The following is a 12,625-nucleotide window of genomic DNA, read 5'->3' on the forward strand; positions in this document are numbered from 1 at the left end:
ACTGCAAATTAATGCTTCCTTGTTGTTTTGGATGGCATTTATTTAATGACTAGAGAGGACAGACACCTTTACCTGTACTTGCTGATGGTTGTTTGGTCTTCACATCTTAGGTGAATTCTCTATTCTTAGTCTTTATCTACTGGAGTCTTCATTCTTTTTTCTTCTTCAAGCCATAATTAGTTCTTTATTTATTTGCTTAGTAGATAATGAACCTTAAAGCTATTACATTGCATATAAATATTCCCCAGACTATTTTACCACTTATTCTCATAATATGTTTCCACTGATTAGAAGAACCTTTAAAATGTTACAAAGTCATTTTTCTGCTAATACCTCAAGTTTTAAGAGTATCTTCTTTTCAAAGAGAAGAGAATATCCTGTGCTCTGCTGCTGCTGCTGCTGCTGCTGTGTGTGTGTGTGTGTGTGTGTGTCTACGTCTTGAAGAACTTAACATTTAAATCCATTTAGAGGTTATTTGACAACATGGTGGAGGTCAGAGAACCTGGACCCCACCATCTGCTTATATTTGAATCTCAGCTCTGCCACTTTCCAGCTGTGTGATCAAGGGCAAGTTCTTTAACCTCTCTGTGCCTCAGCTTCTCAATCTGTAAAACAGAGGATAGTAGTGTCCATCTCCACTCCTTGTTGTGAGGATTAAGTGAACATACACAAAAGGGAGTGAGGCCTCGCATACAGCAAGCACTCAGAAAATGTGACTATTTTATGTTTTCATGGTGGCCATGCAGGATGCTCTCCGGAGTCCTGGTTGTACGACTTGGCAGTTCGTGATTTTCATTTAGATTGTGGTCTTGGCAGCTGAAGGGCAAGACAGAGGGAGGATGGGAGCAAATTCAAACATGACCATGGATTCCTCGAAGGGCCACAGTCCAGCTCCATTTGAAAGGCTCCTCGTGGTGGGCCCCATTCATGTTTTGCTGGCTTTGTGGTCTGGCCGCATGCTCAGCTCATGATGGCCAGTGACCTCCAGCTGGCATCTCGCACCCATCTTGTGTGACACATTTCCACTGTCGGAATCCTGAACCAGGATCTGCACAGTCCATTAAGGCGGGCCCACCCTGAGGGTCAAGAGTAAGGTACCAAGGAAGAGGCCAGGAAATGTACATGCGGAGGTCTGTGCCAACAGAAATCATGAGGTTTTCCACGCTGACCCAGGAGAGCTGAGGCAAGTGCCATCTGTGACTCTGACACGCTTGACCTTAGAATGTCAGTCACAGGTAGTGTGCAGCCACAGAAATATTTTGTCAGATTTGATGGTGACCGAGGCCACCGTCCGTGATGGACATCGCCTCCGACGCGGTGCTCTGGTTTTGCAGTGCGTTCTGTTTTGAGAGTGTGAACAGGAAAGGACAGACCTCCCGCTTGACTGGCTGCTGAGCAGATGGGACGCAGCATCCTTTGAAAGTCTCCCGGTTCTCCTGCAAATAAATTTCTGAGATGCATATATTTAGGGAAACAATTCATCAATGAAGATGACTAAACCATCTGGCTATAGGGGCTGGGAAAAAATATGTAGAGGTTTTAAAAGTTTACACGCTGATGAAGGGTGTGTGTCTGGGTTTTATTACGAGGAGCTGATGGGTCTGGTTTGTGCCTTACCTTTAGGGATTTTTTAACCTGGCCCTGCTAATTGAGGAAGGTGCTATCATCCCACACCATATTTTGGATTTCTTGGAAATTGACCCATCACTCCATTCTAGTAACATCTCCATTCTCCGGGAACTATACGAACGGTGAGTTCAGAGGTGCCCTTATGCCATGGCATCTGGGGGACCCAAGGAGGTGGGAGTTGTTTCTTGACTCAGTTCTTATTTTGTGATGTCAATTGTTAGAGAAAGGGCCCAGGATTTGCTTCTAGTAGTGAACAGTTAGCCAAAGTCTCTGAGGCTCATGATATACAATGTGCTTGATCTGAAGTTCAAGTGCTGACCAAGGTTTTCCATGAAAAAAAAAAAAAAAAGCCACACATCTGATTAGCCCGCGCTTTTCTGAAAGATAGGGAGGCATTCCTGTCTCTGGACTTTGGACAGACACTCGGACAGAAATGCTGTTCTAACAGGCCCCATGCTCCATGTGATCCTTCATAACGAAGGTGCAGGTGACCTTTTCCTCAGATTTCTGCGAGGATCTCAGAAATCCAGGTGAGGCGCAGAGTACTGAAGTGCCTTTGCTTCCACGCCCCTCACTGCAAGTGTGCTCGCGTGTGCAAGAGCAGAGGCGTGCGGGTGTGAGCTCTGGAGAGGCAGTCGTGGCAAGGGCCCCCAAGTCGCCCACCTGACGGGAGGCCTGGCTTTGTCGGCAGGTGCTGGAGCCACAGCAGCGAGGAGTCCTTCAGCCCCTGCTCCCTGGCCTGGGGGTACCTCCACCTGCGGCTTCTCTGGGGCGCTGTCCTGCACTCTGCCCTGGTAGGTACCGTCCCCGCAGCCCTGCCCTGTGGCCCCTGCCTGGGTCAGTCATCTGAGGTGTGCTTCTGGTGTCTGCAGATCTACTTTTTGGGAACCTTCCTGCTGTCCGTGGTGATCGCTGGGACAGTGCAGCACTTCCGGGATGTCTCAGGTAAAGCCTTCTCAAAGCCACCGAGGGGTGGAAAGGGGGGGACTCCGTCCCAGAGGGGGGGCACTCCCTCCCACACCCTCACAGTGCCATGGCCCGTCTTCAGCTTGGGCATGCACAGCACAGGGACCCCCAGGAGCATGTCATAGTCCCTGGCTGCCAGGAGGTCACAAAACTAATACATTTTTCAAAGTAAGGATTTTTAAAAAAGCTAAAGAAATGGAACCAAAATATCCTCTCCTGTTGAAAATACATCGTCTAGCAAAATTGTACCTCTGCAAACCCAGCTCAAAAGCCCCTCCTGCATTAGGCCTTCCCTTTTGTTCTAGTCCAATAAGCAAAGGCGTGAGGAGACAAGCAAATACACAGCGCACAAACCTCCCCAGCCACGGGGACACGGAGGGAGGGGCCGAGGAGGACGTCACCTAGCTGTGTTGCCACTGAATCACTGTTACTTTTCTGAGCCAATACGAGTTGAGTTGGTAGTTAGGGGAGCGGTGTCCCCAGTCACTTCTATTTGGGCTTAAAGTCCAGACTTGGCTACTCATTAGCTGTGTGACTTCTGGTGAGTTACTTAACCTAACTCATCTCCCAATTCCTCATTCATCTAATACTTGCTACTTCCAGAGAGATAAAACGTGAAAAAGAAAAGTGAAATGAGAAGATGCCCTGATAGCAATATAAAGGGAAATGTTTAAAATTATAATAAAATAGTATCCATTTCCATATGTAAAATTTTAGCCTAGTGCTTCTGAATTTTAATGGGTGCAAGAATCCTGCAGGAATAATACTAAATGCAGATTCTGCCGTGGGTGTGGGGAGGGGCTGAATGCACCACACTCCATGGCCCTCTGGATAAGGGTGAGCTACTCATTTTCCCCTGTCGCACTATAGGCTGAGTTGGGGGACCCACCCTGTCCTGCCAAGCAGCTCCCACCTCCCAGGTACTCAAACCTACAGACACCTCTTGGTGAGGACTCCAGCTTCCCGCCATCTTGGATGGTTCCAGAAGGACATGGTGACTCACAAAGGTCAACAGCGGCATTCACGAATGGGTCAACTAGGATGAGAAAGGCCCGGGAGCCTCGGCCTAGCCGTTATTTGTGTAGCAAACGATGAACAGCAAAAGGAACAAGGCCCCTGCTGTCCCTGGTGAGAAGGGGGCTGCTGTCCCTGATCACCTCCCTGCTTTGACTGAGGAGTCACAGGAAGCCCTTCCAGGTCCTCCCAAGCTGGCTGCCTCCTCCACTGCTGGGCGATAAGTCACCCCGACGCACATCCCCCCCCCCCCCCCCCCGACATTTGTCACCAGGTAGAAGACATTTATTTTGCATCTTGTCTGTTTTCCATTTCAAATTATCTTTGTCATTTTGACTCCGTGGAAATGTTGTGCTGATGATTACGAATGGGGCTCCATCAGAGGCGCTGAAATCGTCTTTATGATTCTGTGCCAGCTGGTGGCCATGAAAATTCATGGGCGGAGGGGACTGCTGCCGTCAGAGGCGGCCCCCCTCCCGTCTCCAAACTCAGGTCACCCAGTCCCTCCAGGCCCTGCCAGCGTCTTCTCGCTTCTTTCACACATTTTCCTGGCTTTTTTCAACTCTTTCGTTTGCCTCTTCTGGCGCTTGCTTCCTTTCCTCTTGACCAACCGAGAGAAGATCTTGAAAACCATTTCACTCTTTGCCCTTCATTAGACAGATGAGGAAACTGAGGCCCAAGAGGTGAAATAGTTTCCCAAAGACCAAATAAAGGCGAGAGAAATGTAGGGCCACAGACTGGCCGACAATTTTTCAGAATCACAATACTTTAAAACAATGATTATCGACTGTCTTGAACCCACTGGTCCCTCACATAAGGATATTCTGGAATACTTTTCCACTTGAAGTGAAATCCTGATAATTAACCTACACCAATAGAATGCCACAACAGGAATATAAAGAAATCAATTCTAATAAAATAACCTTTTCCGTATGTAAATTCTAGCTCCTTAGTTTTATGTGCACAGGAATCTCACAAGGATTGTATTAAAGGCAGGTTCTGATTCGGGGTCTGGGGGCGTTTCTAACCTGCTCCAGGGCGATGCCCACATGGCTGTTCCACAGCCTGGACTTTGGCCAGTAAGGGCAGAAGTCAAAGGAAAAAATCTCTCATTTACAGAAGGGGGCCCCACAGGGGCACCTGCCACCCCGACAGAAGTCACCACGGGAGTGAGGGCCTGGGTACCTTCCTGCTGTGACTTGCACTTATGCTAAGTGTCAGTCGTTGTGAAATAGGGAGGTTCTTCATCAGCACAGCAGAGCAGGTGACCTTGGGAGCGATGTGGCAGGTAACAGAGACACAGGAGGGAGGAGGGGCAGCTGCTGGGCTGATAGGGGCCAAAGCTTCTGCTGCTAGTGTCTCTCCAGGGAGCTGATGGCACCCAAGGGCCCAGGACCTGCCCCACGGGAGGGGAGGACAGCAGCGGGTGCTGGCCAAAGCCGTAGGGTGGGGACGGAGGGTAAGCACAGTGCTGAACCTGTGACAGCAGAAGGCTCAGGACTGCTGAGGACTGCTGCCAGAAGACAGTCATCTTTGTCATGATTTGCCTTTTTTTCAGTTAATTGTTTTTAAAAATTAACAATTCATCATGGAGGCTTTCGCCGTCCATTCTGTGTCCAGCTCCAACCCCCTTCACTCTCCTGCTGGGGTTGCCAGCTCTGGAATATACAGCCAGCACCACGCCACAGCCTTTGTCATATGGAACTGTCCTGCGTTCAGAAGGCTGGCGGTGCAGGACAGCAGTGAGCAGCGCCTGTGCTGTGAGGATCAGGCTGCGGTTCTGGCCAAGGGAGGGAGCCTCTTGCACCTCAGGTTCCTCTTCTGTCAAACAGCACGCAGAGCAGTGCACCTGCCGCCTGTCGTAGCTGAGAGGACCAAGTCTGGCGACACACGGTACATGGTTCTGAGGATTCCACCGACATTAGCTGGGAGCCCCTGGGAATGTCCCCCAGGTGTTTCACCTGAGATTGAAGCATGCTGAACCAGGTAGCGCCTGCACTTCAGGAGTTTGGTTGGCCTCAGTAGCAGAGCATTGCCAGAGCTGCATGCTTTTTTCTGTGCTGTGTGACTCTTTCTAAAATATAAGGTTCCTTTTTTAAGGCACTGAAACAAAGGCACTGGCTCATCCATCAAGAGCAGCAAGAGGCACTCCACAAATACTGTACTTCAAGGCCCCTTCAAGGGACCTCGCTGACGGCCGGCTTCCATTCCCCTGAGCTCTCTCTTTCCAGAGGCTAAGGCCTCACGGAGTAGTGCAAAGGTCCCTGGTTTTGGACAGCCCAAGGGGCACTTGATTGCCCTTGGCCTAAGCGCAGAACACATATGGCCCCAGGCCTACTCTGTCCCTCTAGGTCCTTTGGATGTCCCTTGGATGGGTCACCTGGCAGCTCCAGTCCTTGCTGAAGTCTGGCCCCATCAGCCTTTGCTCTGAGTCCTGCTGCAGGGGCCAGGAGAGGGCCTGCTGTGGTCCAGCCACAGACAGGCCCAGCCCCTTTCCAGACTCCAGAAAGCTCTTTACCCTGCCTCGCTTCCTCTCAAAAGCACTCTCCCTCTCCCTCCCTGTCAAGGACGCCAAGCATAATTGCCCTAATGGAGCAGCCTTTAAAAATCAAAACAAAAAAATCCCAAAGTGAAGTATGTCTAGAGCCTGGTTCACCTCTGCCTGCCCCAAACCTCCCCCCAAGCAAAAGACCTGGAGCCCACGGGCTGCTCAAAGGAAGGCAAAGGGATGGCAGAGGGATAAAACAGGAACCACCTTTCAAAGACAGACTCCTGCCTCCTTAAAGGCCATTGAGAGTCCCCATCCAAGACATCCAGAATCTGAAAGCCTCCAGAATCGGAAACTTCTTGAGCACTGACATAACGCCCCAAAGGGAAAGTTCCACATGTGCCTTCTGTGATGGGTCGCAGTCAAAACACAGGTGCCCTGAAAATATCCTCCTCGATGACCTTCAGGCTGTGAATAGGGTTTTATGAACATGCATGAATTTCATCCTTAGACTTGAGTCACACCCCAAGATATGTCATGTATGTGCAAGTATTCCAAGATCCAGAAAGATCTGCAGCCTGAAACACTTCCGGTTTTGAGCATTTCTGATTAGGGATACCCAGCCTGTAATAGCAGCATAAACTTTATGGATCCACCAGCTCTGAGGTACCACCAGGAACCTAAGGCCAGGCCAGCCCGGTTGGTGTCTTTCTCATGTAAGCCAACACTTCCTATCCAGCCAAGTGGTTAGCCTGCTGTTTTCTTAAAAAGAGTTCAGATGAGCCAGGTACAGTGGTGCACGCCTATAATTCCAGTGGCTTGGGAGGCTGAGGCAGGAGGATCACAAGTTCAAAACCAGCCTCAGCAACTTAGCAAGACCCTAAGGAACTTAGCAAAACTGTATCTCAAAATTTAAAAAATGTAAACAGCTGGGGATGTGGCTCAGTCAGTGGTTGAGCGCCCCTGAGTTCAATCCTCAGTACCAAAAAAAATAAAAAAGAATAAGCTAATATAAGCAAGATTAACTAAGCCTTTCCCTACCCTTTTCCTGTTCTCTAAACTTCCAGTTAATGATATTGCTACTTAAAGTAAAATGCCACAACCTGGTGCCCATGAGAAAAACAGAAGCCTGAGCTGGGGAGACTTCGTGGTGAGGTTCCGCAAAGTACCCACCTTGGTACTCCAAAGCACCTCCACTAGGAAGAAAGGTTTCAGTGCTCTCGATGGATGAGCCAGTGCCTTTGTTTCAGTGCTTTAAAAAAAGAATCTTATATTTTAGGTGACCAGTGATCTTACACCTGCACAGGGCCCTGCTGAGCCCACGGCCAAGTGAAGTAGCCAAATCTTAGCGTAAGATTTCAAGCTCCTCTCCCTTGCACCTCCTCTGACATTTCAGAGTTAACCCACTGTGTTTCCCTGTGTTCTTTTATGTCCACATCTGGTCAGCTGGCCTGCAGATGTTTTTCTGACAATGTTCTAGAACAGGGGTTAGCAATCTTTTTTCCATAAAGGGTCAGGTAAGAAACATTTTCAGCTTTCAGGGGTGTCCCTGTCACAGCTCAATCCTGCCACTAGCGCTCAGAAGAAGCCATTCCAGCCAGGTTTCTGATAAAACTTTCCCGTGGACACATTTGCATTTCATATATTTTTTCCCATGTCACAAAATATTCCTCTGCTTTGAATTTTCGCTCATCCGTTTAAAAATGTAAAAACCATTTTTAGACCCAGAGCCATACAAAAGCAGGCAACAGCTGCCTGTGGCCACGGCTGCAGTGGGGCCAGCTCCTGATTATTCTCACTAATGTGCAGGAAATGGTCCCCCAGGCAGCCAGTCATCCACAAATCACTTCTATTTGGCTCTGGAATATACTCTGTAATTTTTTAAACAGCACGCTTATTTTCCTGGTTGCCTTGACTCCAAGTCCAGTAATGAAATTAGCACACATTCCAGGTGGGCAGAGACAAAGGGGCCACTTTACAAATAGGATGGGCTATGGGGGGGGGCTTGTGCAGCTACCCCCACTGAGGGGATCGAGGTCCCTAACTCCATGGTAATAAACTGACTGTGGAAGCACCAGCATTTCTTCTGTGCTCTTACCAGAAGGTGTAAGTGGTGGCCGAGTTGATTAGGCGTTCCTTCTACGTTTACACGTTGGCATTTTTTGTTTTAATTGGAAAACTGATTGCTGATTTATCTTGTTACCATGGTGATTTACACAGTCCCTGAGTTAAAAATACTTGCTTTAGTGCCGTGTTAACTTCCTCAGAGATCATCAGGCAGGTTGGTCCTAGGGTCATAGGGGGTCTGGGCACCATCTGCTCAAAGCCCCTGATTCACAGGTGGGGAAAGCCAGGCCCACAAAATTCAAGCACTTAAGAGAGAAACATTTGCCATTCTGTACCTATGCTAAGGTCACCTATTATTAGCTAGTGGCAGATAAATGAGACTTGCCCAGACCAGGTCTCCTGATTGCAGCGAACTGGTCTTTACATCTCATCACCAGATTGCAGTCACCACATCACCAGCCAGAGTGATGGTTTTAATGACCCTAGAAATGTCACGGCATTCTTCAACACCCTGGGGTCCCCCTGCCACTGTCGTATTCTTTCAGGACATCTCTGCATCCACAGAGTCTGCAGCTATTGGGAGGGGAGCCAGGGAGAAGCCCTTACAGAAGTCCTGTACAGAGCCAGGGGCTCAGGGGCCCCTTCCTCACCCTCCTCCTTGGGAGATGACCCTAGCTACTTGGGCATGGACTCTTGAAGGGTTTTATCTAGAAGTCAGATTGTCAGTATGTGGTGACATCTTTTTAAAATCTATACATTTCAGGGTGGACATGTGTTCCTACTTACTAAAACCTGCACAAGACTAAAAAAATATTGCTGAGCTTAATTAATATCACTGCTTAAAGGCAAACTGTTGTATGCATTGTCTCAGGCTATTGAGGTCTCAAAAAAAGGGGGGGGGGTAGGCATCCCAGAAAGAAATGCACCAGCTCTTATCAGTCCTGGAAGCCACACACCTGAAATCAAGACAGGTTAATACACTGGCCCGGTGACCAGGTCTAGTCGTAGCATGTGCCAGGCACTGTTCCAAGCACTCTGTAAGCATTAACTCATTCAGCCCTGAAAAAGCTCCAGAAGGTAGGGGTACTGTCAGGTGGGGTTGGCAGTGGGGGGTGGGTAACTTGTCCAAGGTCATACAGCTGTTAAAGAGCAAAGCAGACAGGTTCCAGGGCCCACAGTCTTAACAGGGGGCTCTTCTCGGGTTCAGCACCTAAGGCAGGGTTTATCAGGCCCAACACCGTTGACATTTGGGTTGGATGGCCTCTGTCCACTATCTGCTAGCCGTACCACCCCACCCCAGGCGAATGACAACCAAAAATGTCTCCAGGCACTGTCAGCTGTCCTCTCGGGGCAGAATCACTGTCATTCAGAAACTGCAGACATCAAGTATAAAACCATAAGCTTCACTAGGACTGGTAGAGGCCCAGCCTCCTCAGGATTGCAGACTGCTAAGTCATTAGACCCAAGCCTTATGCACATGGATTTAAATAACGAGCTTTGAGTTTGGCACATCATCCAAACGGAATAAGAGTGTGAGTCAAACGACCCCCCTTTCTCATTGCTTGCTATGATGTATGACTGGCACTGCGTCTGCATCATGGTGGGGATGGAACATGGGCCAGAAGCCCTGTGCCCTGTTAGTTCTGGCATAAATGCAGTAACTTAGACTCCCAGGCCGTCAGAACCATCAGAGATCTTTGTGCATCCATTCCAGTCTACCATTTTACAGCAGGGGACACCAAAGTCCCAAGAACCTAGGGAATGACTCCAAGGTTGCCTTCAGCTTAGTGTCAGCGGCACTGGGCTAGAAGCATCTCCTGGGCTTGCTAGAGTCTGGGTGTGGTTGGGTGTCCTAAAGGTTCTGTTCTGAATATTCAGCCCTGTTGTGCATGTGTCTCTGCAGCCAGTGGTTCTCCTCCAGCACCAGCCCGGGCCCCCCCAGGCCCCACCTCTTCCACTGCAACTCCAGCTGTGTCTTCCGCTGCTGACGCCTCTGACCAGGACCAGTCCACAGTCACTAATAACCCAGAGCCACGTGGGTGAACTGTGCACTCCAGGTCTCTCCACTAGAGCAATGATCCCTTCGACAGCCGGTATTGGGAGGCTAGGGCCAGAGCATTACCCTGATAAACACCTTAAAAATCTTGTCCACTGTATGCAAATTTTGCACTTGGTGTGTTTTTTTAAAAAAAAACTTAAATTACAAGGAAGTACCCAGAGCAGACAGTGGTCATACCAAAAGTTCTCAAAGAAATCCAAGGAACATCTTGGTCAGAGGGACATCTGGGGAGGTTCACTGGACCCCATAAACTTCTGTTCTCGTGATCATGTGTTTGGGGAGTCACAGTTTTGCTTGTGGCTCATCTGGATTCTTTGACACAGAGAGGCATTTTGAAGAGTCTTCGTCCTTTGTTCATTCTCTTTTATCAGAGAACAGAAAACTGACTTTTGCACAAGGTAGATAATGTTTCAGTGCCCATGTTTGCCGGAGCCTGCTCCTTAAAGTCCAATTTAATCTTTGACTTCCAAAACCCAGAGGTTATAAGGCACCTTGAAAGAACTAGTTTATGGATGGAAGTGCAGGGAAGATAATGGCTTTGTAAATTGGTTTACATTTTTCTCCTTGAATTTTTCTAGGGTCATAGTGCTTCCAAACCACTTGATGACATTGTTGGATATCTTTTATGTTTCAATTGCAATCCATAAAATATCATCCAGAAAATTCTTAGTATTTAAGTGTAGTCTTCTCCACGAATTACCCATTAGAATAGACCAGGCGCAACGGAATATGCAGAAACCAAGCCTGTAGCTCATAGTCTCATCCCCACCCCTGATGCCTGCCTGAGTCTGTATAGGGGTATGCGTGGGTGTGTGTGTGTGTGTGTGTGTGTGTGTGTAAGAGGGCAAGGAAGAGCAGAGTGTCGTTATACTGTATGCTGCTAAGGTAGTAAAAATAAATCAGTAATGCAATATTGTGGGGTTAAACTACTCTTTGCACTACTTTATTTACAGTAGTAAATAAAATTATTTTTATACAATCGACTACTGGAAAGTGCCCTTTTTTTATAGTTTCTGTGGTTATCATACAAAGTGCTAAGTTCATGCTTTCTCCCTGAGTGGGATTAAAAAAAAAGAGAGAGAAGAAAGAAAAAGTCCTCCTTATGAGAGATCATTTCTGGTAACCCATTATCATTTGTGGATATAAAGGTGGCAGGAAACTTCTTTCCAGGAACCCTGAGCTCAAGGTCTGGCCCCGTGATGTTTGCAGTGTCACATATTGTTCAGGGACCTCTGGCTGCTCTGAGGCTGGGCTTTATGTTAATCTAGGTTAAGCCTGCAGTTGGCCCTGTTTCTGCTGTGTTAATTGCTCTGTTTTACAAAGGTTGCCTTTGAGATTTGCAAAAGAGCCAGACTTTGGAGTCTAGCTGTCCGGAGTGCAAATTCCGGTTCTGAAACCTTCTGGCTCAGTAACCTCGGGGAATGATTACTCTCTGGGTCACGGATTCTTGTACTATAAAATGGGAGTAGGAGTATCTTATCACCTCTTGGGCTTCACATGAGGCTTAACAGAGATCATGTGTGTACCCTGAACATGGTTGGTTGTTACATTTGTTAGAAAAAGAAATCTCAGGGGCCAGACAGTGGGCTCTTTGCCCTGCTCAGAACCACTCTTCAAGGCAAACACACCACTCCCCAGCTACTGGGAACCTAGGTTGCTCGCTGGGCATCTCCCTTAGCTGTGGGATCTGCCAGGGGTACGTCCTTGCAAGAGCAGCCCATGGCTGCTGATACGGGAGTTTTTCAGTCTCAGCACTCTTGACACTTGAGACGAGTGGCTCTGTGTTGTAGGACAGGATGTTAAGCAGCATCCTGCCCTCAACCCACTGTAGGCCAGTAGCACATACTCCCCTCTTCCCTCGCTCCTTCCCCCTCCCCCAGTTGTGACAGCCAAGAGTGTCTCCAGACACTGGGAGTAAGATCATACCCTCTCCCTTCATGAGAATGATTCCTATGGGAAAACTGTCCCTATGCCTCAATTCAGAACAACTCCAGAACTCTATCTCACTGAACCCAACTTCTCACTGTGCCCAGTTGTACCCTCCTCACTTACAGGATTTCCCCACAGTCCTCACACCCAACTCTGTACTCCAGTTTCCAAGAAACCCAAGTGCATTCATTCAGGAGGGCTTCCGTAACCAAGCCCTACTTACAGAGGGGCTCAAACAACAGAAATTCATTTTATCACACTTCTGGGCGACAGAAGTCCAAGATCAAGGTGTTGGCAGGAGTGGTTCTTCCTTCGTCCTCTCCCTGGCTTGCAGATGGTCTTCTTCAGTGACTTCATATGGTCTTTCCTGCGTGGGCCCGAATCTCTTCTAATAATGAATAGATCCTTCCCCAGTCCCGTTGGATTAGGGTCCAGACACTGGACCTCATTTTACCTTCATCACTTCTCTAAAG

General features: G+C 48.4%; 1 protein-coding gene across 3 annotated transcripts in view; it reads left to right on the forward strand.

Annotated features, from left to right (window-relative positions):
* The window catches only part of Sel1l3 (SEL1L family member 3), a 97,956-nt gene extending 86,750 nt beyond the window's left edge, over positions 1-11,206 (forward strand). The window contains exons 21-24 of one of the 3 annotated variants that reach the window (XM_046423662.2): positions 1,624-1,751; positions 2,321-2,423; positions 2,502-2,574; positions 10,068-11,206. In XM_046423662.2, coding sequence (XP_046279618.1) covers positions 1,624-1,751; positions 2,321-2,423; positions 2,502-2,574; positions 10,068-10,207 — 444 coding nt within the window. In that variant the 3' untranslated portion in view covers positions 10,208-11,206. Of the gene's footprint in view, positions 1-1,623; positions 1,752-2,320; positions 2,424-2,501; positions 2,575-3,465; positions 4,549-10,067 lie in introns of those variants that run through there. The other 2 variants (XM_046423664.2, XM_046423663.2) reach the window with 2 other exon arrangements.
* The last annotated feature ends 1,419 nt before the right edge of the window (positions 11,207-12,625 follow it).

The sequence above is a fragment of the Marmota monax genome, unplaced genomic scaffold (genome assembly GCF_021218885.2).
Source record: "Marmota monax isolate L192 unplaced genomic scaffold, Marmota_monax_Labrador192_F-V1.1 WCK01_AAM20220418_F8-fsc00009, whole genome shotgun sequence".
Taxonomy (NCBI): domain Eukaryota; kingdom Metazoa; phylum Chordata; class Mammalia; order Rodentia; family Sciuridae; genus Marmota; species Marmota monax.